Source organism: Notothenia rossii (assembly GCF_949606895.1).
Source record: "Notothenia rossii genome assembly, chromosome: 9".
Classification (NCBI taxonomy): domain Eukaryota; kingdom Metazoa; phylum Chordata; class Actinopteri; order Perciformes; family Nototheniidae; genus Notothenia; species Notothenia rossii.
Genome location: NC_136907.1, coordinates 4,110,365 through 4,137,801, shown reverse-complemented (window position 1 = coordinate 4,137,801; position 27,437 = coordinate 4,110,365). Strand labels below are relative to the sequence as shown.

Sequence of the window (27,437 nt, the reverse complement as noted above, 5' to 3'; positions counted from 1 at the left end):
AGGAGGCTAATGTTGGGCTATAAAGGAACTACAGCACGGTCACATGACTTCACGTCACCACCGCTAAGCTAAAGGCGGCTAATGTTGGGCTATAAAGGAACTACAGCACGGTCACATGACTTCACGTCACCACCGCTAAGCTAAAGGAGGCTAATGTTGGGCTATAAAGGAACTACAGCACGGTCACATGACTTCACGTCACCACCGCTAAGCTAAAGGTGGCTAATGTTGGGCTATAAAGGAACTACAGCACGGTCACATGACTTCACGTCACCACCGCTAAGCTAAAGGCGGCTAATGTTGGGCTATAAAGGAACTACAGCACGGTCACATGACTTCACGTCACCACCGCTAAGCTAAAGGCGGCTAATGTTGTGCTATAAAGGAACTACAGCACGGTCACATGACTTCACGTCACCACCGCTAAGCTAAAGGAGGCTAATGTTGGGCTATAAAGGAACTAGAGCACGGTCACATGACTTCACGACACCACCGCTAAACTAATGGCGGCTAATGTTGGGCGTGGTGACGTTCGGTCTTCTCATTTCGACACTTGTTTTTTCACTCACTAGTGGAGTATTTACTGATGATTTTATGTGGTTGAATATAATTATATTTGATTAGTGTTAACCACAGACTAATTTATCCCAAAAAATATTCATAAATCCATTGATTTACAGACCAGGCAACAGGAAGTGATAACATGCTGACTCATTTCTGGGTTATAGGACTCATTCCTGCACCACTGTTGTTAAATACTGTAACTCCTTATTGTGTCAATTCAATCTTTTTTTTTTTTTTTTTTTTATTAAATATTTGGATGTATTCCACTAAGAAGTAAATGTATTTTTTCATTCTTGGTTTTATCTTTCATGCAAAAGTGCTTTAAAGGTGAAGACGTATAAGGGATTAAAAATGACAATGTTTTTATACAAACAAATTAAATTGTTGTAAATGAAGCCATTTTATTTGACTTAAATACTATATATTGATAGTGTATGTAGTATAAGTACTGTAGGAGTACAATAAACACACACAGCTATTGCGTAAGTTATATTTGTTGTTGTGAAACACATATCGAGCCAGAAAAAGGGCTAAGACAAAACAACATGAAGTCCATTTTTTATTTTTTTCTAACCGCAGATTGAAAGTATACAACTGAACATCATGATTTGATTTTTATTATGAGACTCATAAATAAAAATACAAAAAAATCCACTACAAAAAACAATCTAGCGTTAGTAGGATGTAGAAAAAGAAATATTCTTTTTTTTCTTCTATTTTTCACGATCAAAGGCACAACATTGACTTTAGTGACAACATGGAGAACCTGCAGCATTAAATCTTTTATTTTTCCTTTTTATTTTTTTTTCACACTCCATCAGAGAACACTGAAATGTTACAAAGAGAGGTGTCTTGATTCTACATGGAAATAAAAACAAAATCAAAAGAACAACCTCTTTATCAACAGACGGTGGCTATAGATTGGTGGCACAACAGGAAAAAACGTACTGCCACGGAAAGAAATAGCACGTTGTCGCTGGAAAAGACAAAGGACCTTTTGCAAAGCTCTAATGCAACATGTTCACAAAAAAAACAAGAATCATACAACGATAAGAAATAAAGAAAAATAAAAAATAATAATTGGGCACCTTCTAAGATTAGGCTAAGATTAGGTGCTGAGGTAGACAAAAACTATAATTCAAATCATAATAAAAACACTATTTTAATACAGAGCAAATTGACTGGCACTTGTGCTGTCACAACAATGGAGGAGAGAAACAGACAAAGCCGGGGAAAGACAAGAGAGAAAAGCTTCGTTACATAAAACGCTTCGTTAAGCTTGGTCCGACAGGGCGATTGGTCCTCAGTGCTAATATAAAAAAATACAATGTCTTGGTGCTTTGTTACTCAAAACAGTTTTTAGTCTAGACCTCGATGGCACATGCTTTTGCAACACTGCATGAAATGGCTACTTTGTTCTAGAAACACCACACCAAAACACAGAGGGCCCGCTCCAGGGATGCCATGATTCCTCTCTGAACAATTTAACCCCCCGCCCTCCCCCGATCCCGCCCTATTTTTTAAATGCATTGTGTAGAAAAGGAAAAAAGTACTTTAATAAAAAAACTGAAGAAAGCAGAAGGGGGACTCCCTCGTGCCAACCTGCCCAAATGGAGGTCTTTTGTATCTTAAGCTCATCAGCAAACCTGTTGCTGACTAAAAGAGCAACAAATAAGTCAAAAACTAGACTTGGGATTCGTTTTCGTGCAGAAAAACGATTATCTGGAGCCGAGTTTGTCCCGACAGTCTCCAGAAAATGGCGCTAAATAAATGCTTTTGTCAAATCACGGCCTGAGAAAATAAGTGGATGCAGATTTGTAGTTACATCTGCATTAAGGGTTTTATTGCAGACCTGCTCTCTTCAGGATTTAAAAACGAATAAAATAAAAAAACTAAGAGCGTCATGACATCCCTAGTGTGCTGGAGACACCATTTTTATTTTCTTCTGAAAAATACGGAAACTAAGCAGATATAGATGGACATTTTTGTTGAACAAATTCCATTTTTAGGCACAAAGATAGTACAGAAAACATCGGAGGAACACTGAGGGAAGAACTATATCGATGCCAATGTATATATATATCTTTTCCAACATAGAGAAAAAAAGTGGCATAGAATATTTATTTTGTATCTGATCTGATTAGTGCATTTTTCCACGAATACACACACGCACACACACACACGTAGTTACGCACTCTTTAACGCACTCTTTCACCCGCACGAAAAAGTAGAAAACATTCAGAGGACGATGAGAGGAATAACTGCTCAGGTCTTGCATTGTGGTGTTCAGACTGACGCGGTATATCATAGTGGGTGGATATTACACGAGGGGGGGAAAAGCCCCTCGGCTCACAGTGTTTGAGAATAAAATCACCACGGGACATGCCATCCCTTCTTTTTTTTCAAATACAAAAACAAAACAACAGACATGTTGACAGTCAAGTTTGATTGAAAAGTTGTGAAGTACTAATTGGTCGGTTTGGCAGCGCCCCCCTGCCGTGCCGTATTTTTTTTTTTACATTTTGTCACAGTCAGACACTCGTAGAATTTGTGGCGGATAGATTTTAGTCCTTCACCCTACAATGCAATTGACATCCAAGAAAGCAACACTTATTACAATATGTTCACACACATGTTTTTTTGTCCAACAATATCAAAGGGGAGCAAGGCAAAAATGATTCACACCCATAGAGAGAAAACTAAAACAGGTAAAAAATAAAAGAAATACAAATATTTGTGCCCTGCTGTAACCCTCCACAAATGGAAAAAGGACTGACACTGAATACAAAAATATCACAATTTTTATATATCAAATTGCCTCTGTTGGCTCTTGTTCAGGAATACGTTCATGAGAGAAGTCGATATTTTTAACCTTCTTGGTTTTTCTTTTTTGATTACCACTTGCAGTTCCAATTGTCCAACGCACTCTGCATCGCTGCAAATAAAACCTGTCGTCGTCGGTTCAGCGTTTGTCACGAACCTTCGTTTTTTTTTTTCACATTACAAAACTACACTTGTATTCACACATTTTCAAGTTTTAATTCTTGTTTTGAACCCCTCTCAAAAAGCAATAGTACTTCCTCTTATCTGCCGCTTCCCAACTCGTCACTTAAGGCTTCAAAATTGCTTTTTTTGTTTACGTTCATCTGCTCTTCTGTGGCCGGAGGGGCAGGGGGAGACTATAAGAGAAGAATAAACGCCTCTCTGAACCACTTTCCAAAATCCCATCAACCTCTTGTACTCGCTTACACTTTTATGTACATTTTGCTTAGAAAAACACAGACAATCATAAATCAACAAAAACGAAGCATGAGATGAAGTAGCAATGATAACATAATGCAAAACACAAACACAAATAAAATGTGCTTTTGCCCAAAAAAATGAAAACAACTTAGAGGTAGCTTTTATAACAAATGACCAAACCGACCGACTCTTTAACAAGCGGGGTTAATAATACCAAGTTTGGTAACATGTAATGCACAAACAAACACAACAACATTAGAAATCTCTTCACCGTGGCACTTATTTTTTTCTGCGTACACATCGCTGCATCATGTTGTGCAATGCATCTTTTTTTTTCCACAAATAAAAAGTGTGAAAATGAAACAAAAAAAAGGAAAAAAAATACACAAGCAACATGAGGTCACATAACGAGGTAATTCAAGTACGATGCGTTGAGATCAAACTCAAGGTCGATAATAACAACATTAACAACAACAACATCAACAGGAGACGAGAGAGACGAAGCGCGGGGACAAAAACCGAAGAGAAGGAGTCGATTTATTCTGTGGTCTTACAGCCCCTCGGCTGCCGGGCAGCGTCTCGTCCGATCAGTGATTTCCCCCTTTTTCCACCGGCCGTTTGGACACGTGATCACCGCCGTGCTGCAGTGACATGCTCGCTGAAAGGTTCATCTTTAATACCTGTGGCTGCGTCACTCATCCAGGACCAATGCTGCCTTCAGTGGCGTCAGAAAGTTGGACATTCGGCAAATACCAATGTTTTGTAGTTTAAATTCGACATGTAACTTTTATTTAGTGGTTGCTTACAACAATGCATACTGGAATATGCACCATTTAAACTATTGGCAAAAGTGGTGCCCTGCTGGCGTATGTTATAGGCTAACCCTGATGGCGTATATTATAGGCTAACCCTGATGGCGTATGTTATAGGCTAACCCTGACGGCGTATGTTATAGGCTAACCATGATGGCGTATGTTATAGGCTAACCCTGAAGTTAGCATCTCCCTGGTTCCCTCCACAAAAAGCCAATGAGATTTTACTGCTGGATTTTGGAATAGTGCAAAAAATAGGCTCTGAGGCAGAAATGATACTTGTTACGCAATCAATAGACTTAAGAAGCTAACTTGAGGCTATCAAGGAGCTACACGAAACTCTCTTAGCTAAAGGTGGCTAATGTTTGGCGGGATGACGTTGAGACTTGAAACGTATTAACAATGATGTTTTAAAAGACACATACACGCCTTAGACATTCATCAGTGGGGTGACTCATTTGATCTTATTGAACAAAACATACAAATCTAAACCCCAGACCTAATTTAGTGCATCTAACTAAAAACACATTCAAAGAACGCATTGGTTTGAGGCGAGGCATGAACAAGTGCTTGAGTAATGACTCATTTCAGGGTTTCAGGACTCATTCACCCATCTCTCTATAACTACAGGAAAAGAGTTGTTTGGACGTCCTCTTCTAAACAAAACTCCACTGCCTCATGAAGGCATGGAGAGTAACGACCTCCTGACTCCTAATGAAGGGCAGCATTAACCCTGGTTTGTATTTTGACGACAGCCACGTTCGAACCCGGCTCACAGTCACTCACATTCATGTTTTGATGACATAACGGTCTTCAACTTGCCACACCATCTTTGGGAAACGCTCAGGTGTTCCCAGCAACTTCTTCAAACATTCACAACGAGGAGCAACCCTTTTCCCATTTAGTTTTCCGTCCCTGTGGACAGGTCTGCTGCAAAGTGTTTTTCTTAACGTGTCAGTTTGTGTATAGTTCATCATTAGTGTGAGATAATGATAGTCATCGGGTTAAATGTACATGGATAAAAAGCAGTCCAGTTATCTATTGCTATTGAGTAGGCGGATATGCTGGGTTTAATGTGGTATACTGTAATATTGAGTTATGATTTAATGAAAGATATATTTCTGAAGACATCAAACAGAGACTGTTGTCGTGATTTGTGCAATCAAGCCTTGATAAACTACCATGCGGAGCTAAGAATATATAAGATGAAAAAGTGACACAAGTGGGCCAGTGGTGACTCGACGTTCTCCAGCCCTCATCGACGGAGAACCAGGAAGACTGCTGAGAAAACTTCAAACTAAAAAGCATCCCCCCCCCCCCCACCCCTCAACCCTCCCAGTATTTTAGTGCTCCCATTCATCCAGTTCAACTGCTTCATCTACAGCATATTGTCTCAGATTCTCAGGGGCTATCTCACCGCCACCGCTGTCAACAGTCTTGACATGTTTCTCTGCTGGATTTCTGTAAAAAAAAAAACTGGGATCATTTGTGTCTACTGCAAAAGCAGAAATGACAGGAAGCTGCAAAACAGAATAATTAGGAATTGAAACGATTTGGGGCATTTCCACCCCAAGTAGATAATTCAAACTCTGGAGCGTGTATCGGTTTGTTTCCTCCAAGATACCTTTGTGTTAAAAGAAGGTTTGTTGGAAGGGCTTTGGCATGGAAAGCAAACTGTGACATGATGAACTTAGGGGTCTAAACTGATGCTCTTGTTTTAAACTATAATGACTTCAGGGTAAATGTAAACAAACCAATATCAAGTATAACAAAAAACCCACTCGTTATGGAGTGATGGGAGCCGGTTCAGGTTCAGACAGCCCTTGAGAATCTGCTTTCTCTCGCAGCAGCATTAAAAAAAAAGTCCCGTCTGTGCCTGCTGCGTCCGATGACCTAAAACAAAACCACAGTTTGCAGATGTAGTGAATGACCCGGTGAATCCGAACTATGATGGAGATTCTCTCTCTCCGTGTCCAAGTCTTCCTCTGCTCTTCTTTAGCACTTAGTTACTCCGTCACCACCCTTATAGCTGGTCGTCGTCGCTGCCTTTTTGCATGTAAAGTAAAAAAGAGAAAAACAAACTTTCTAGCTTTTCGGGGGGTCTCTCTAAAAAAAAAAATAAAAAAAAAATGGTTGACCCCTAGCCTCCTATCCTCCCGATTACATTCCCCTTACCTCTCACCCCCAACCCCCTCTTCCTCCTCTCTTCCTCAGACGTAGCACAGGTACAGGTAGGTCTTCTCGATGCGCCAGTCTGGGGGCACGTCTTCCGGCTTGTGGCCTTTCATGTGCTTCTGCATGGAGGACAGAGAGGGGCAGTACTCCAGGCAGATGGTGCATTGGTAGGGCGACGCTCCGTTGTGGGTGCGCAGGTGCTTGATCATGGCCGAGTAATCCCTGGATCTCTGGTGGCACAGCTTGCACTCGAATGGCTTCTCACCTACGGATGATAAAGAGTGGGGTACGTTAGACAAAGGGCCGCTCAGTTACAGGATGTGGCTTCTCACCTAAGGACAGAGATGGCAAAAGTACACACATCCTTTACTCAAGTAGAAGTACACACATCCTTTACTCAAGTAGAAGTACAGATACTCGTGTTAAAAATACTCTGGTGAAAGTAGAAGTACTGACTAAACTTCTTTACTCAAGTAAAAGTAAAGAGGCTTTGAAATGTACTTCAGTAAAAAGTACTCACAACTAGCAGCTGTTTTAAAGAGTACCTGACCTCCCTTTATATTAATAGAACAATAATGTCATTGTTAGCTAATGAATGTTTCCATGGTGACCAACGGCAACATGACAACGTTTTCATTGGTCCCTCTTCTTTAGAGAAGACCAGGAAATGATGGATACACGGATCGTGTTCAAATCAATAGGCACGCAATGACTCTAAATAATAATGATCACGCCACCAAACACACATTCAGACTAAAGGAACCAGCCTGTTTGGAAAATGAGAGAAGTAGAAAGTACAGGTATTTGAGTTCAACATGTAAGAAGTAGAAAGTACAGGTATTTGAGTTCAACATGTAAGAAGTAGAAAGTACAGGTATTTGTGTTCAACATGTAAGAAGTAGAAAGTACAGGTATTTGTGTTCAACATGTAAGAAGTAGAAAGTACAGGTATTTGTGTTCAACATGTAAGAAGTAGAAAGTACAGGTATTTGTGTTCAACATGTAAGAAGTAGAAAGTACAGGTATTTGAGTTCAACATGTAAGAAGTAGAAAGTACAGGTATTTGAGTTCAACATGTAAGAAGTAGAAAGTACAGGTATTTGTGTTAAAATAGGTAGTGGAGTAAAGTAGTGGTACCAGAACAATGTACTTAAGTACAGTAATAAAGTAATTGTACTCCACTACTTCCAACCTCTGCCCATGATAAAGAGTGGGGTCGGAGACAACGGTTACGTCTTACGTCTAAGTTTCAATTATCTCGCCAACCCATAATAATAATACAAATATTAATAACATACATTTCAATAGTGCCTTTCATAAACTCAAGGGCGTTTCACCAATTCTTCTTCATGCTTGGCGTGTGTTTTGCTGTGGTCACGAGAACATGTGGTGCCCCGTGTGAGGCTATTCTGATCAGCGTTTCTGTGGAAAGCTGTGGATAACAGGAAGTGCCTTCGCTGAGCCGTAAAAGTACTAATACTAATAAAAATCTACACAACAGTGTGTCAACATTCGTTAACAACCACTTTGGGATGTTTCCTTTCAGCGCGCCAGTCCATGCCATTACCTTAGAAAATAATAAGGATGTGTGTGTTAAACATGGTAAACAATCATCTCTACAGTTACGGTACAGGTGCCCAGAGCGAACAAAACAACAATTTGTGTTGGCCAATCTGAACTATGACTTGTTTCCAAAGCGTTCAATTGGGTTCTGACTATATTACGGACATCGCTGTTGCCGTGCGTAAACTGTAGAGTTGCTACCGTTAACGCACGTATATCCTTACTACAAATATTCAAATTCAGTGGCACACACACCTCCCTAGTGCAATAAAAATGTTAATACTCACACAACCTGCAGTGACTGAGATGAGGAATAAAGACAACATCTAAATGTGCTAAACCCCCTTGAATATGTGATGTTTAAATATCTGCCATTCCTTTTTAAAGCCACATTTAATCAATCTGGCACATTACACAAAACGCCCGCTCCCTTCATGGAGATCTCCTGGAGGTGTCATAAATCAAAGCGTGGCACTGCTTTCTTGCTGTGGGGGGGCTGCCATATTAGAAAAAAAAAGCACATTTCAATTCAGCAACAGCAGCAGCCGTCCTAAATGTGCTAATGATTTGAGTGATGGCGGGGAATAATCCACCAGCGCTCAAGCCGGGCAGACGGCAAATTAGACATGTAAATGCTGACCTTTTCCAATGGCATTTGAAATGAGCTGTCGGATGTGATCAAGCCTCGCTCGCTGTCACCTTTCAGCTGGAGGCTCGGGTTTGTGTGCCGACAAGGAAACTGGCAAACTCGTGCCTGTCCTTTTTGGATCAACAGGGTTAACCTTGGCCCCGGCTACGTCTCCATTCAGCCAATAGGAGTAAACACCGCGTTGTGGGTTGTCATGTGTTGCATTGAAACGGCGTGGACACCTGCATTACCTCGCTCTATGTCTACTGAGATCAATACAGAGTCTTCGGAGACATTTGTCTGCTGCTGTATCTGCTCATTGTTGGTCAACCCTGTCAGAGACTTAATGACTTAGCGTACCATAATAACCAACAACATCATCTGGGACCCAAAGCATGTTCTGAACAGAGAATATGGACTGCTACCATCTAATGGAGATTCAATAAAGTCAGACTGAAGCATCCTTTGTGCTCCAGTCAGTCCTCTCAGTAAACACAGAGCTGATTCCAGATCAGATGCACGCTGAAGGCTCTTTGAGCAGCTTTCTCTCACTGATCCTGCTGTTATGTTAAATGTTTGTTTGTCATGTGTTGTGTCTTGATATTTATCTGTTGATGTTACACACGGAGCTGCTTTCACACTTGATCTGACCATTATCATTGGTGTATGACTGATGATATGTGTATGTCTCTTAATGTCCACTATGTTTGTATATGTACATTTACGCGGAACTGCTGGACGGAGTACAGAACACATTTCTTACGGGGACAATAAAGTATATCGTATCGTATTAAAGTATTAACGATCGTATCTCAGCAACACAGATACTCATCTAGGCTTTGCAACTTGGATTTCCCACCACAGAAAGCTGCAATAATCCAGTCTCCATTCAGCCAATAGGCGTAAGGGTCGTCGTGTGTTGCATTGAAACAGCGTGGACACCTGCATTACTTCGCTCTAAGAATACCGAGATCAATACAGAGTCTTCGGAGATATTCATCAACTGTATCACAGCAACAACGACATAAAGATGCATTCACGTAGCTTCCATCCAGCCAATATAGGCGTTGACACATCTTGATAGTCGTCGTGTTGCATTGAAACAGCGCGGACACCTTCTTTCTGTTGCTATTGATAACCGGACTGTAAATAGGGTCGCCGCAAATAAGCAGCTAATAATGAATTGCAAATGAGGCCGGGGTATTGATCCGACATTGGCATTTGGGATGTGTGGAGAGACGAAGGAAGGGGGGGTTATGTTGCCAATGTCGATGATTCATCAAGCAGCTCCCTTTTGTGCTAGGTGGCCTTTGACTGTGAGCTTGTCACTTGCTCTTGTTATCTGCTGTTGCTCTGCGGCTTAACGCAAAGCCCCCTCCCCCACACAAAAGGGGAAAAGGGTGGACGGGGGGGAGCCAATTATTGGACAGGCTGCCTTGATAGTGTGGCTTAACAGCTGGCTTATTGAATGGGAGATGTGTGTGTGTGTGTGTGTGTGAGAGAAAAAGAGATGGTGAGGAAGCATAAAGCCTTGGCTGGGTGCCATTCTGGGGAGAATCGCTTGATATCCTCGCTCAGTCTGCACTCGTTCTCCAGGGCAGCCGGCTTATCACTGTGTCAACATCTTTATGGGGCTCTAAATATACTGAGATCAATACAGACTCTTCGGAGACATTCGTCTACTGTATCGCAGCAACAAAGATATTCATCTGGGCTTTGCAACGAGGATTTCCTACAACAGAAAGCTGCATTAATGTGTGTGGACGCGGTTGCTATGAGATAGAAGGTTGCACTCAAATCAAATTAGGAGAAGTGGAAGAATGGGCTGATTTCTGACTGATAGTGTTATTGATACCACTGTATCTCTTAGGTGGGTGACCATAGGGATATTTCAGAGATAGAAACCCTAACACAGGCGATATGAAGAAAAATCATTTATATCGACATTTTTGACAAAAGACTTGACTTTTGCTGCTTTCATAAAATAACTACACAATGAGATTTTTGATACATACTCATAAGTGATATGAAGATTTAGTGAGTAAAGACAAATAACAAAACATGGTGAATTACATCACTTTGCTGTAGTGCCGCCTTTAAACCAGGCAAATACACCACCTATGCCATATAACAATCCAAAATCCAGGAACATTTAAGTCCCATATCACAATATTGATATAATATCCTGATATTTGCTGACCATAACCCAACATATACAGTGATTAGTGTGCGTAAAGGGCCAACATCTTAACCAAAACACCTTAAAGAGCCACTCGGAGAGAAAGGACACATTAACCGTCGTTCTTAATATCAGCATCCTGTTTGTTTGCTAACTACGGAGCAGGAGTTGTTAGCCTAGCTTAGCATGAAGCAGTGGGAAACAGCTAGCCTTGCTAATTACCAGCTAACTTTGAACTCATATAAGGCTAGCTAATATACATAATGTCATTTCCTTGCATGATCTCTATACGTAAACATAAGCAGTTAAATGGCAGATTGATAAGACTGAGCAAAACTAAAGATGAATAAATAAGGACCGTCAACCGAAAAACCTTGATCAGCGCTTCTGCCATTTCAAGTTACGTTGCTGTCACCGCTGGTACGTTAATGTTTTTTTGTAAAGCAATTGCACTGCCTTTGGTGGTTTGGTACACTAATCCTGCACAAAGACTACAATCTTTGCTCATATCTGGCAACCTATACTGAGTTATCAGAATACTAATAAAGGTATTCTGATTCTATACTATAACTCCAGATTCTGCGAAAGAAAACATTGTTGTAAATCAATATTTCCCGCACATAACTCCGCTCAAACACTTCCCAAACCTTTGATCATCCTCATCAGTCGACTTTTCAGATAGTTGTCTTTTAGCGTGCAGACTTTGAGTTTTGCTCTCCGTACCTGTGTGCACGCGGTAGTGAGTTTCCAGCTGGTGCTTGAGGCTGAACTTCTTCCCGCAGCCGTTACATTCGTAGGGCTTCTCCCCGGTGTGGATGCGTTTGTGGCCCTTCAGCGTGCTTTCATCCCGGAAGCAGCTCCCGCAGAACTCACACTCGTATGGATGGTCTCCGGCTGCAAGGGGGGGGAAAACGGGGGGGAAAACGGGGGGGAAAATGTTACTTCATGTGAGAAAGGACAAAGTATACCACTTGCTTTTTGCACATGTCTGTATAAAATATAATACACTGTAGTTTGCCGTATACTCATTGTCCTAAGTGTTTTGCTTTTTAATTTATTTGTATAGTTTGCATTTTTATTTGGTGTAAATACTTGTCTTTAGCATCCTTTTTGAATGCCAAATTGTTTCTTAACAATACTTATGTATTATTATCCTAATACTGTATGTTTATTTTCCTACTTACTTTGCAACTTATTTTCTTAGATTGTCTATGTTCGCACCACCAGAATAATACAAATCGGAAGTACAATTTTCAAGTGCTTTAAGTGAGTATCGCCATTTGATGCTACTTTATACTCTTAATCCACTACATTTAGGAAGCCGATATTGTACGTAATCAAATCAAATAAAAATACTATTTTAAGAAGTCAGTATTGCTCCTCCTATTGTCTTCGTTTCCCCCCCCCCTTACTTTGGTGTTCACGGTCAGTCCTGTTTTAACTGCTATTACATTAACACAAAAACCATTAATCATCACCCAATTTCATTTAACACCCTTTCAAACTGTACATGTTGAATCAGACTACTGGTATACATGAAAAACTGCAGTAAATATACAAAGAACAGACACTGAACATGTATTACGTGTGCCAGGTGTGATCCATGTGGGGGGAGGGGCACATAAGAGCGGGAGATGTATCAAATTGTTCTGTTTGTGTGTGTGTGGTGTGTGTTTGTTTGCATGTGCCAGGTGTGATTCACATGGGGGGCGTGTGTGTGTGTGTGTGTGTGTGTGTGTGTGTGTGTGTGTGTGTGTGTGTGTGTGTGTGTGTGTGTGTGTGTGTGTGTGTGATCTGATCCTGATGGTTACTAATTCCTTTTCTTTATGCCGGGAACACCATGGGTGTTACAAAGTGGTGATCAGCAATTGTATACGTTCAAATGTCTGCTGTGAAGGATATCATAAAGCCTGAATGCAATCGAATGCAAAACAAAAAAGTTATGATGGATGAAAGTAGTAAATCGGTCAGATTTGACCCGAAGACAACAGGAGGGTTAAGTAGAATACAAATTGAACCCCAACCCTAACATGGCACCAATTGTCCGAGTATGTAGGTGTTTGTGTTCGAATAGAGTCCCTCTTTATTCAAGTGTTTTCTACTTCTCTGAGAATCACCCGCACTGTTATTTTTTCTTTGTGCAGAATAATTGCCGCCTTTCATGCCCGTTCACCGGCCGTGAGATGTGTTATTGACCAGCCTCGTCTCTCAGAGCATTAATGGATAACCTCAGCGACGTATGTTTATATACATCAATATACATTTTACACCTGCTCTCTGTGCACGTAAACAGGGTGATTTAGCAAATGGCTCCAACAGACAATCAGAAGTATTGTGAGTGTAAATAACAACAAGTTGAGAACAGACCTCATTTAATCTAGCATTGCGTAAACTGTAGTGCTTTTTTATATTTTCATTATTACATAAAGTAACGTTACAAATGAATCAATTTGGATAAACAAAGGTTTAAAAATATGATGTGTTTAGGGTTTATAAAATATGATGTTTTGGTGTAAATTAAAGCAGCCAACAGTTTTTATAAGAACAGGTTTTTGAGAGAATTTTTTGTTGTTGACATTAACGTAATTAAAAATGTTTAAGTTTTATTAAAATAAAAACAAATATTTATATTTTTAAGATGTTTTGACCAGAGCCCAGATCTGCTCTGATTGGTTAGCTGGACAGCTCTGTTGTGATTGGTCAACCGCTTAGAGATGATGATGTTGGAGCGCTAGCCAATGGAAACGCGAATGTTTCAAAGTGATGTCATTATGTTCAGGAAGTAAACAAAGGAGTCCAATGAAGGCGCATCAGGCAAGTGTGTGGGAGGGAAACAAAGGGATTGTAGCCTTTGCAGACCATTTACATGCACTAAAACCTACACAAAACACTACAGGGAATAGAGCCTCTTTAGAAGCAGACACAGATAGTTTTGTTATGAATTTCCTTCCATACCTGTGGATCTCTGCAAACCATCATTTCGTTTATAAGAAGTGTTCTCCTGCTCTCACATGTATGCAACAGAAGATAAAGTCTCCCATGTGGCCTGCAGAGTGAAAGTGACGGCACGCTTCACCTTCCTCCCACAGGGCGGCTGTAATGGATATTCACATGTCAATGATCGGGGATATTATGATTTGCAGGCAGCTCCAACACTAATTGTGTTCTGGTGTTTGATAAGGAGCCCCCCCCCCCCTCTCCCTCCGTGGGTTAGGAGTAATGTTGTGGATATTTATTAATGTATTTCTCTCCGCCGCTGCAGGTTTAAGTCTCCGTCAATGACCTATGCCTTTCATTATGTGGCTGTCCGAGCAGCAACGTGCCCACGAATAAATTGCATTTCTCGTTATGTGCCGCCGCCACGCTGTTAGGAGACAATTTCACCTCCATCCTGCTGACTTTATTTAACATTTGATATCTGTATGTACATTAGACATGTTTATCTGGAGGGAGAAACAGACAGAGGGATAAAAGGAAACTCACATTTTGGACTCTTTCTTTCCTTTATCTTTTTTAATGCCTTTTTGTTTTGTCTTTATTTAAACATGTTTGAATTGTCTGGTTACAAATAAACTTGCCTTTTAATCCAATAAATCACAATTTTTATTCCACTTCCTAAAAGTTGATGACCCATTTCATTCCATATGATCTTTTCTCAATGCCTTGTGTATTATTTAAAAACGTTTAATTAGCCTAGCTACAAAACAAACTCTGATTGCTTTTAATTATTTATCATTTTATATTTGTATGTACAGAACGCACATTTATTTATAAGGAGAAACAGACTTTGGGGATTAACTACGGATGCATATAATATGATAATTCATTTGTATTTATTTTACATCTTCTCACAACGATTTGAATCTTGAAAGTGATTTTTTGGTTATGCCTGTATATACAGTATGCACGTTTATTTAGCAAGAGAGACAGACAAGGAGTCAACCTTTTATTTTTGTATTTTCTTAATATCCTTGTCTCTATTCTTTAATGTTTGAATTGCCTGGTTACAATCAAACCTGCCTTTAAATCAAAGAAATCCCCTTTGTTTGCCCCTCGGCCACCCTAAACATCTTCCTATGTGCTACGCTTTGAGAGTAGGAACGTTTTCCGTGCCTGCTGTTGGACGCCTCCCCATTAAAGGGGGGCTTTGATGGGATGGAGGTGTGCAGGAGGGAGGCTAAAACACAGACAGGGATGGAGCAGCGGGTGTGGGTGTATATGGTGGAGGGGGGGGAAAATCAATAAAAGTGACAGTCTTTATTTGTCTGCGTGAAGTTATCAGTGGCTCCCGCTGTAAGACATTGTGCTCTTTCTAGCGTTTCAGCCGCAGAGAGATCACAATCCATCACCGAGTGGCTGCACACGCTCTCAGAATAATAATCAGACTCACCTGACTTTAATTAGAGAGCCGATCAGAGGCAGGGAGGGACGCTAATACTCTCAGTTATTTACGCCTAATGTCCTGCTGCTGCAGCACGCTCTGCAGGAGCTCCTTTCTTTGTTATTCTAATACAAAGGAGGCCCTTTTTGTGCTTTATGTGTTATATATGTGATATGTAAATGGTCTGCAGCGGCTAAAATATTCTGTCCCCCCCCCCTGTCTGAAACGGCTCCATTGGACTTCCTTTGTTTATCTCCTACCTCCATAGTGACATCACTATGTAACCCTCACGCTTGTGTTGGCTAGCGCTTCAACACATTGTACGTGATAGGCTAAGGGGGCGGGACATATCTAAGCAATCACAACAGAGCCGGCTAGCTAACCAATCAGGGCAGACTGGGCTCTGGTTTCAGACAGAGGGTGAAAAGAGGAAAAATAAAGGGCTTTTTGAACATTAAAGCATGGAGACATATCACAGTAGACACTACACACTGATATACACCTGAACATCAGCAGGAGAGGACTCTTTAAAGTAGAGACACTACATACTGATATACACCTGAACATCAGCAGGAGAGGACTCTTTAAAGTAGAGACACTACATACTGATATACACCTGAACATCAGCAGGAGAGGACTCTTTAAAGTAGAGACACTACATACTGATATACACCTGAACATCAGCAGTAGAGGACTCTTTAAAGTAGAGACACTACATACTGATATACACCTGAACATCAGCAGGAGAGGACTCTTTAAAGTAGAGACACTACATACTGATATACACCTGAACATCAGCAGGAGAGGACTCTTTAAATTAGAGACACTACATACTGATATACACCTGAACATCAGCAGGAGAGGACTCTTTAAAGTAGAGACACTACATACTGATATACACCTGAACATCAGTAGGAGAGGACTCTTTAAAGTAGAGACACTACATACTGATATACACCTGAACATCAGCAGGAGAGGACTCTTTAAAGTAGAGACACTACATACTGATATACACCTGAACATCAGCAGGAGAGGACTCTTTAAAGTAGAGATACTACATACTGATATACACCTGAACATCAGCAGGAGGGGACTCTTTAAAGTAGAGACACTACATACTGATATACACCTGAACATCAGCAGGAGAGGACTCTTTAAAGTAGAGACACTACATACTGATATACACCTGAACATCAGCAGGAGAGGACTCTTTAAAGTAGAGACACTACATACTGATATACACCTGAACATCAGCAGGAGAGAACTCTTTAAAGGTTTATCACATGTTTGTAATGCAACATCTTCCTCTTCCTCTCTCAGATAAATATAGCAGAAGTATAGGAATACTCAAGTCAATTCAAGTACGAGTAAATTGACTTTTTCCTCTTGTGCCCACATGGCAGATGAGGACCACAGCCTGGTGATCGGACCCCTGGGTGCCCCCGAGCATCGCCACCTGCGTCTCCTGACCCCCCCCCCCCCCTCAACACCTCCTCTGACTCCCCTTAGGCCTGTGGAGTGTGTGTGTGCATTATATACGGTAAGAGGCTGTAAATCACCAGCTCCATCACTCTCCCTCTCTGGCTGCAGCGCCATCAAATACAGCTGCGAACACAAAACACCGCCGCAGACAGCAAATTGGCTCCGGGTTTAACACACACACACACACACACACACACACACACACACACACACACACACACACACACACACACACACACACACACACACACACACACACACACACACACACACACACACACACACACACACACACACACACACACACACACACACACACACACACACACACACACACACACAGTGCACAACAACAGAATATTAATGAAGGTCTGGTTTGTCGAGAGAGGGTGTGTGTGTGTGTGTGTGTGTGTGTGTGTGTGTGTGTGTGTGTGTGTGTGTGTGTGTGTGTGTGTGTGTGTGTGTGTGTGGACAGCTGTTAAGCAAAACATTTAATCTAGTCTGAGTATCACAATATAAATTAAGCATATTCAGGTTTCTAAATATAATAATAATAATAATAATAATAATAATCCAGTTACATGTAATCTGGCACTCCCTGAGCCTGGTCTGAATATACCGTATTTATTTTTCTAACAATCCTTTCAAAAATCTAAATCTTGGTAGGAAGCCACAAGAGGATGTTGCCTGAATTGCAAACACTTATTTCTGCTTGTTAGACTTGATGAAATATCTACTTTAAATGCAAATATTGACTTTTTTTTAAGCTTAGGCATGTTTTTAAATGAAATACCTTCATGTCTGAGCCCCCTACCCACCTCTATTTCAAGCTTTGACATCACCCTGCTCTTGCAAATATCATGCAACAAGGACATGAAGAGCGTGATCTGCCGGTGGAGGGGTAACAGTGGTGCAGTGAAGCATCGATGGTGTGATTAAACGCTGAAATAAACACCATTAAATGTGTTTTTTTTCCTTCTAAATGTTGATGCAGTGTCGGCGAGGCTGCTTTCAGGAGATAAGGCAGCCGACAGGTAAAATGAGGCGGACGTAATGAACGCCCATAAAAGTGCTTTTTGCTGCGATGTGTTTGTCATTTGACACAAGAGACTGGGGATTCATCCAATAACTGAGATGTGTAGGAATAAAACGCCGTCTGTGCATTAAGTGAGGGTTGAAGACGGAGACGTTGTTATTCACAGGAGATTCACCTGCAGGAACATCAACATGTGTTTGTGTGATAAACAGTACGGCAAGCATATGTGGAGGAAATACGTTGGTACAAGGATTCAAAATCTTACCCTAAGAAAAGTATTAACGTCAAAAGTATAAAATGTGCACGGCCCATTTCAGAGAGAAATATGTAGATGCAATAATGTGCAATGACTCTTTAAAACAAATCCCCTCCGGCTGCTCCATAGCTTCTCTTTGGTTGACTGGAATCAATTCTGTTTTATTTCTATTTTGAGATGTTTACATTTTAGAATTGTTTATTCCTACTCTTTTAATTTCTACTTAAGAGCAATGCATTGTTTTCTAAGCTGCTGCAAAGCAACGTATATCTTATCTTATCCTAACATTGCAGCTGGTAAAGGAACTGCTTTTCCTGTAGCTTGTTAATGTCCATCAATCTATAAGAAAGAACGTATCTAATCCCAGAGGGTCATTTTTGAATTTATCTTATTATTATTATTATACATCAAATGGTTTTTCAGAATCTCGATTCTCATAGTGATCATCAAATAAATGTCGGAGGGTAAAAGGTGCAATACGTGTCTCTGAAATGCAGACATGAAGAAGTAAACAGTAGCAGTTAATTGAAGTACTCTACGAGTAAAGTACACGTAACGGTACTCGAGAAATACTGCAGCATTTTCACCGCCTGTATTTGTGATGGTGTGTGTTCACAGTGAGAAGAAAAAAAAACCCTTTCAGAATATGAACACATGGAAATGAATCCCATTTCAGTAGTGAGGGAGGGAGGGAGGGAGGGAGGGATGATGCTCTCTCTCTCTCTCTCTCCCCCCCCCCCCCCGTCTGCGACCTTAAATAACAGTCTCTCTCTCTGTCAGAGCAGATTTAGCTCACCGGCTCACGGATAAATATTTGAAACGAAAGCAGAGAGATGAGAGCAGGCGGCCGATTTACACGTCAGGAGGAAACACCATTACTCCCTGTGTGTGTGTGTGTGTGTGTGTGTGTGTGTGTGTGTGTGTGTGTGTGTGTGTGTGTGTGTGTGTGTGTGTGTGTGTGTGTGTGTGTGTGTGTGTGTGTGTGTGTGTGTGTGTGTGTGTGTGAGAGAGAGAGAGGGGAGGGCAGAGCGGCTGGTGCACAGTGAAAAGTACATTTACTCAAGTATTGGACATCATTTTATTTTCCCTACTTCATACTTATTCTCCAATACATTTAAAGACAAATATAAAAAGATTAATATTTTAATATTTCTTAGAAAACACTTGTGAAGGTCATACAGTATCATCACGTCTTATTTTAATATCTTTATTTGACGTTACGTTAGTGTCTCAGTACCAGGTAATGAAGCAGGCCACTTTAAGCTCTTGATCATATCACATGATTTTATGTTTTAGATATCTCTCTGTATATGTAATACAACATATATACAAATACAACGTTTAAAATAAGATAAATATGTGAAGGTCATATCATCATTTCCTATTTAAATATCTATATTCATTTATTTATTTAATTGTGCAATCGTACTTTAATATTTTATTAATTAATTATTTATTTATTTATTATTTGTAATGATTAAAAATGTCTAAAAAAAATATTTATAATATTATTTAATATAAATAATCACAAATAATTATACACATTTTAATTATTTATTTTTTCACATAACTATTTAAGTAGACTTTTTTATATATATATATATATATAATTTTTTGTTCTAAAAGTGTAGCAACTGTTATGAAACCCGACTTCCCTTTAGTAAAACACATCCACTTGTTGATCTCTAGCATTGCATTTGATATTGAGGAAATCAGGTTACTTCTATATTGTGATCCTCAGATTACATTACAATATTTCACAGGTAACTAGTCATTGTAACGGATTTAAAGCCCCCCCCCCCCCCCCGGGTAAATGTCACCTGGTCTGAGTCTCTGAGCCTCGTGCGTGTTAAACCACAAAGAGGCAGCGGCGCAGAAGCAAATCGTTTAAAAATGATGTGGAGCCTTTTGTCGGGGGATTATAAAGTCAGACACTCACCCTGCCAGCACGGAGCCAGAAATAGGTCCTAATGTCCCCCCCTCCATACCCCCCCTCCATCCTCCATCCAACAAATATATATAGCAGAGAAGGAGGCATGATGTTCCTCTAGACACTTTGATGTTCCTAATCGCATTTACAGTATACTCTGCGGGGTAAACATGGTTCAAAACTCCAGAATAAGTTCACCTGGAGACACACGGGGGGAGAAGCTAAGTACATCTACTCAAGTATTGGATAAGCAGAGGTGGAAGAAGTACTCAGATCTTGTACTTGAGTAAAAGTATAAGTATTCAGATCTTGTACTTGAGTAAAAGTATAAGTACTCAGATCTTATACTTTAGTAAAAGTATAAGTACTCAGATCTTGTACTTGAGTAAAAGTATAAGTACTCAGATCTTGTACTTGAGTAAAAGTATAAGTATTCAGATCTTGTACTTGAGTAAAAGTATAAGTACTCAGATCTTATACTTTAGTAAAAGTATAAGTACTCAGATCTTATACTTTAGTAAAAGTATAAGTACTCAGATCTTGTACTTGAGTAAAAGTAGAAGTACTCTAATCTTGTACTTCAGTAAAAGTAGAAGTACTCAGATCTTATACTTTAGTTAAAGTAGAAGTACTCAGATCTGGTACTGTAGTAAAAGTAGAAGTACTCAGATCTTGTACTTGAGTAAAAGTAGAAGTACTCAGTACTTGAGTAAAAGTAGAAGTACTCAGATCTTGTACTTAGTAAAAGTAGAAGTACTCAGATATTATACTTTAGTAAAAGTAGAAGTACTCAGATCTTGTTCTTGAGTAAAAGTAGAAGTACTCAGATCTTGTACTTGAGTAAAAGTAGAAGTACTCAGATCTTGTACTTGAGTAAAAGTAGAAGTACTCAGATCTTGTGATTTAGTAAAAGTAGAAGTACCAGAGTGTAGGAATACTCTGTTACAGTCAAAGTCCTTACTTCAAAATGTTCCTCAAGTGAAAGTAGAAAAGTATTATCATCCAAATATAGTGAAAGTAGCGACAGTAAAAGTAGTCATTGTGCAGATTGGTCCATTTCAGAATAATATATATGATATGTTTTATAATGATTGATCATGAAAGTGTTCTCAAAGCTGGTAAAGGTGCAGCTAGTTTGAATGACTTTGTATACTGCAGGGTAGCTGGTGGATTTACTCCAGGTGGAACTGAAGTCTGATTTAACACTTGATTAGATTTCACATCATTCATCCAGTGGAGTACACTACATCTCAAAGATATACTTTTGACTGCACTGACTCAGGTTTCTGAGTAGCATCGCTGAGAGAGTTATGAGTGGACTGGGGGGGGGGGGGACGTATGAATAAATAAAAGTCCTCTCTGTAAATAAACTGCGTTGCATTGACCTGATTTACTGCGGTTTATTGTGAGCTCCAGCAGCAGAGGAGAGGAACAGCATTACCTCTCATGTCCTTAAATAACAACAGGAGTTTTACTTTTCATTAATTTGTGAGGAATATTTGTCAATGAGAATCCTGGATGAGGGCCAGAGTTTCAAGACATTTGTGAATTTACCTAACCTTTAAATATTTTTTACTTATTTAATTCCTTTCATGGCTGATGTAGTGTTTTGCATTGTTGAAGAATCATATTTAAATCAATTTCAAAATTATTTATCTTATATATCATCAGCATTTATTATGCATAACGTCCGGTGCCTTGCTCAAGGGTGCGTTCACTGACCTACGATTCAATACCTGAATAAAACGTATACTTAAAATATGATTAATGTGGTAGTTTGTCAAGTTAAGAACATTTTAGTTACTTTACTGTAACATCAGATACCCGTTGCCTCGGCAGCAGTTTGACCCACTTTGACCCACTATGAGTGGGCCTGAGGTGCGTTCACTGACCTGTGTGAGAGCGTATGTGGCGTTTGAGTGCCGTGTGGCTGGGGAAGGTGCGGTTGCACTCGCTGCAGATGTAGCTGCGGACCCCCGCGTGGACCTCCATGTGCTGCTGGAGCGCCGGCTGCGCCTGGAAGCGTTTCCCACACAGCAGGCAGAAGAGGGCCATGTCTGAGCCTGAGGAGAACGGCACAAATCAGGAGGTTAGTGAGAGATGGCTCCGGTGATGATGGTGTAGAATCAGTTTGATATAATCATGTGTTTCAGCCATACTAGTGAGTATATGCTTTTGAACAATAAAGGAGATGGAGACATGTCCTAGTAGAGACACTACATACTGATATACACCTGAACATCAGCAGGAGAGGACTCTTTAAAGTAGAGACACTACATACTGATATACAACTGAACATCAGCAGGAGAGGACTCTTTAAAGTAGAGACACTACATACTGATATACACCTGAACATCAGCAGGAGAGGACTCTTTAAAGTAGAGACACTACATACTGATATACACCTGAACATCAGCAGGAGAGGACTCTTTAAAGTAGAGACACTACATACTGATATACACCTGAACATCAGCAGGAGAGGACTCTTTAAAGTAGAGACACTACATACTGATATACAACTGAACATCAGCAGGAGAGGACTCTTTAAAGTAGAGACACTACATACTGATATACACCTGAACATCAGCAGGAGAGGACTCTTTAAAGTAGAGACACTACATACTGATATACACCTGAACATCAGCAGGAGAGGACTCTTTAAAGTAGAGACACTACATACTGATATACACCTGAACATCAGCAGGAGAGGACTCTTTAAAGTAGAGACACAAAGTCCTGCATTCAAAATCACACTCAGCTGAGACACAAGCAGAAATGCAAGTTCACTGCGAGGTCATGATTAAAACATGAAATAAAATATTTAAGATGATCCCCTTGACTTAACACGTATTTTCTTTCTGTTTTCAACATGTCAATATGAATCCTGTCTTCATGCTCAATTGTAGTTTGGTATCACTCCTAGTGCACTCTTTGGAGAATGAAAGGGTGACGCAAGTTCACGGCAAGGTCTTATTTAAAATAAAGTTAAGTGCAATCAACTATGAGAGGCAGGAGATGGACGTATTGCACATTCTGAAAATGTATTGTAGTATTTTTGTGACCTGGGTAGTACTTGGAGTAAAAGTCACTTACTTTGGTGAAAGTACAAACTTTTTATTAATTATTATCAGAGTATACTGTACCAAAAATTAAAAGTACATGCATTCTGAAAGCCAAAGACATGTCAGGCTCTAACTCTACTTATAATATATCAATCTGTGTTTGAAATGTATTGTAATCCTGCTAGTAATCCGCATTTTTTAAATTTATTTTAATGTAACTGTAAGGGAAAACAGTTACTTCTACAGTTTGTATCCTGATAACCTGTTACATATAACCCGTGCCTTCATAGCTGACAAGAAGAAAGCAGTATTTATAGGATGAAAGGTGCGCTCAGTGTTTCAGGGTGGGTGTGTACCAGATAAAGATCTCCTATGCAATACTTCAATTGCATCTCGACTCCAGCGAGCACTGTGCATTTTACTCCAGCAGAGATAAAGACACACACACACACACACACACACACACACACACACACACACACACACACACACACACACACACACACACACACACACACACACACACACACACACACACACACACACACACACACACACACACACACACACACACACACACACACACACTCCCTTGAACACACTCCCTTCACACTTTTTCAATTACCAGGCTGAGGGAAAACTCTGGGGACGGACTGAGTGTTTGCAGCTCAGTTTCCATTTCATCAGTCAATAACACATCTTTGGGGCAAAGCTGACACTAATTTAAAAATCTATGAAGAGCAGCCCGCCTCGTGTTCATAACCACTGCAGGAGGAGGAGGCTCGCGACAGCCTCAACGCCAAATCAATCACTGTCTCTCTCTCTCTCTCTCTCCTCTGCTGAAGAGAGGAGGGAGGAGGTGCTGCACAAACTAAGAAGACAACCTTATTTCGCTATAGGGGAGACAAATAAATATTGACAAAGCTTTGCAAACTTAGGTCTGTCTCTGTGTTTCAATTTCTGTCGTACAGGAGAGGAATCACATCCTGCTCTTAAAATACTCCATCACAAGTATCAACGGTATGCAGAATGGCTGTTAATAAATATAAATATTGTGTCTTTATAGTCCACAAATACGTGTCATGAAGTTTCATTGTGCTGTTGAGACAATTTTAAAATAGTCGGTAGATAAAAAGTATCCATCCCGTCACTTTAGTGTTGAATAAACGCACGTTGTGGAGTAGAAGTATATGAAGCAATGCAGTGTTTAAGATGAATTAGTAATGCTAACTAGTCCATGCTTGTGGTTGAAGCTAAGCTAGCTTTCTCCTGCGTTGATATAAAGACACTAAATGTGAACAACCTAAGAATCAAACTTTTTAGCGACAGGTTCAAACTCCATGAGTCTTTCACATCACCCTGCTTGTTAGGGAATCATTTGCTTAGGTATTCAACCTTCGACCCAGTTCATCATGTTCTCCTCTCCCCGTCTCCTTTCCCACGGCACATGTCTACGGCCTTGGGTGTTGCTGCTATCTCTCTTAAGGAGGGGCAGCTTGGGCGCATTGTTGTTGCCAGTCTATGACGGAGCACAAGCCGCCATGAGGTAGTTTACTGTTCAGGGACGAAGGCTCCCTGGCGCACATTATTTTCTATGGACGAGAGCTCTAGTTAGATTCAGGGTCCATATTGCTTTAGTCTCGCTGATGAAGAATGTTGATTATTAAACTCTGAACTAGTTAAAACCTCGAGCTGCAGAAAGAGTTCTTCAGAATTGGTTTGGCAACCGCTGTGTCAACTCGTGACAAACCACCTGTCTTGTGAACTCTCCGGCCGTAACTCCAAATAAACCGTCAGTGTTTGCCATCAGAGCTCCAGCTCTCCCCGTGTCTCTCTGAGTCCTGACTCAAATTCCTTCAGAAGTTTCCCCCACACTTCTTTTAGATTTAGTTTGGATGATTGTTGGGAAGTAACGCCCTGTACTTCTTCCTCTGTTTTATAAGTAAACTGTAACCCTTTTTCTAAACCACTGGCCCTTTGCCCTGCAGGTAACATCTTAAATGCAAACCAATGCATGCTCCTGATGCTAAGCTAGCTTCCTCTTGTGCTGTATTTTCCTGACCCGTTGATATAAAGACTAACCCTAAGACACACAATGTGAACATGCCAACCTAAGAATCAAACTTTTTAGCAACAGATTTAAACCCCATGAGTCTTTAACATCACCCTGCTTTAAGATTTAGTTTGGAAGCTTTTGAAGGCAAACTTTAGTAACCCTTATTCTAAACCATTCCACCTTTGCCACGCAGGTAACATCTTAAATCCAAACCGATGCATGCGTGAAGCTCCTCTCCTCCTGTGCTGTGTTTTCCTCGGCCTGTCTCCTCCTGCTCTTTGATTCTATCAATGAAGAGGCTATCGATCGGGGTCGATCGCTGCTGGAACCCCTCCAGGTCTGCAGGTCCTTAACGAGCTTTGATTGACAGACATGCCTCCTGCTCACTTCCATTCTCTCCCTGCCTCTCTCTTAGAGCGCCGTGCATCTGAAAGCTTCTGTCTGCCGGCCGCTGAGAGTCTGTTTGTTATCGTACGCTTCTGCTAGTGCTTGTATTTCAGTGGGTTTTCGGGAACGTAAATCTCCTAGGATACTTGGGTCATTCCAGAATTGGAGGACATTTCATTGTCCCCCATATAAAAAATCTAATAATCCTTGCCCAAAATGCTAAAACATGCACTTGTTGTGTTAAACATACTTGTCTTGAGACAAAATGTGTATAAAATTGTAGAAAAAGTGGTTTCAAAATATTATTTAAATATCAAATAGCTCTCGAACATCCCCTAAAATGGCATTTTTCTCTTGTCCCCGCTTCTTGGTGACCAACTTGCATGTCAAATATAACATTTAAAATAGGGATTTTATTTACTTTTTTTGGTATCATTCTATTGATATATGTCTCTTGTAATGGTAAAATCTATTTGTTAAATCATAAACATATTTTAAATAACAGTAATTTTGCACAGAAGGTGTGTCCCTCAACATGCGTTCAACCCTGTTACCCAAACCTTTTTAGATTGGCACAGGAAGTGAAAAAACTGTAACTCAGATGACACACAGGAAGTGACATCAGCAAGCCATGTGCTAGTGCCATGGGTAGACCAAAACTAAGTCCTCTCTTTTATTTTTCATATTTTTACAATCTTTTCAGTCGTAAAAGAGTGTGGCACTCTGAACCACTCAACCCTGTTACTGATATTATCAGAATAAAGCATATTAATTTCAAAGTTATCTTTCTTGCATTAGATATCCAAGTTTGTCATTGCCTTGAAAAGTAGCATTACATCTAGCAATAATTCCTGAGGTTTAAAGCTCAAATTAGCATTGATTTTCAACCCTGTTACTATACCTAGAGTAACAGGGGTAATTCTTTATTGGAAAATATACATTTGATGCCAAGCTGGGCAAATCACTTTTTTTGATGGTTTATTATCTGTTTTTCCTAAATACATAAAAAAACATTATAAAATAAAAGGTTAATTTTTCAAAAATGTTGGTGTCTAAATTGTCCTCCAATTCTGGAATGACCCACTTGTTCTTGATTGTGAAAAAAGGAAAATGTCGGGTTTTGAAGGTAATCTTCTGTTTTCAATTTGAAGGATTACCTTGTTTTTTGTGTTTCAGATTTCACACTTCTTTGTCTGCATGTTTGTGGAAAACATCAGGGATCAGGCTGTGAAACGCTTCTTCTATATCCATACATTAAATCACATTACAGACACACTCGAGAAATCTTCTTTTTTATTTCAGTCTTGTGATAGTTATAGATAAATTCAAATGTAATCGTTCAAATCCCTTATAATCGGCATTCATTTGTGAAAGCAATTACATGTAATCACTTAAAACGTATGAAGAAGGTTTAAATGAGACTAAGCTTTAAAACAAACACAATTTAATGACTTTTATTGAATGGGATTTGTCTGCAGACGACTTCAGACCAAATGCTTCACAGTCACGTTGACACAAGTCGCTGTTTGGAGAGGTAATCTTCAGAGGCTGAGAGACTTTGCTCCAAGATGAAGAATTAGAGGAAGAACAACGAGGGAATGTAAAAGGTCATCTGACCTCTGACCTAAGGTCGTGGCTATGGAGGGAATATGAAACCTACACACACAAACAAAGAGGTGCTGG

The 27,437-nt window shown here is 40.2% G+C and overlaps 1 protein-coding gene across 3 annotated transcripts in view; it reads right to left on the bottom strand.

Annotated features, from left to right (window-relative positions):
• Positions 1-1,110: 1,110 nt before the first annotated feature.
• Positions 1,111-27,437, bottom strand: part of zbtb16a (zinc finger and BTB domain containing 16a) — a 186,891-nt gene continuing 160,564 nt past the window's right edge. The window contains exons 5-8 of one of the 3 annotated variants that reach the window (XM_079649284.1): positions 22,142-22,312; positions 11,888-12,058; positions 6,795-7,059; positions 1,111-6,080 (exon numbers count right to left, since the gene is read on the bottom strand). In XM_079649284.1, the coding sequence (XP_079505410.1) occupies positions 6,830-7,059; positions 11,888-12,058; positions 22,142-22,312 (572 nt within the window). In that variant the 3' untranslated portion in view covers positions 1,111-6,080; positions 6,795-6,829. Of the gene's footprint in view, positions 7,060-11,811; positions 12,059-22,141; positions 22,313-27,437 lie in introns of all 3 variants that reach the window. The other 2 variants (XM_079649283.1, XM_079649285.1) reach the window with 2 other exon arrangements.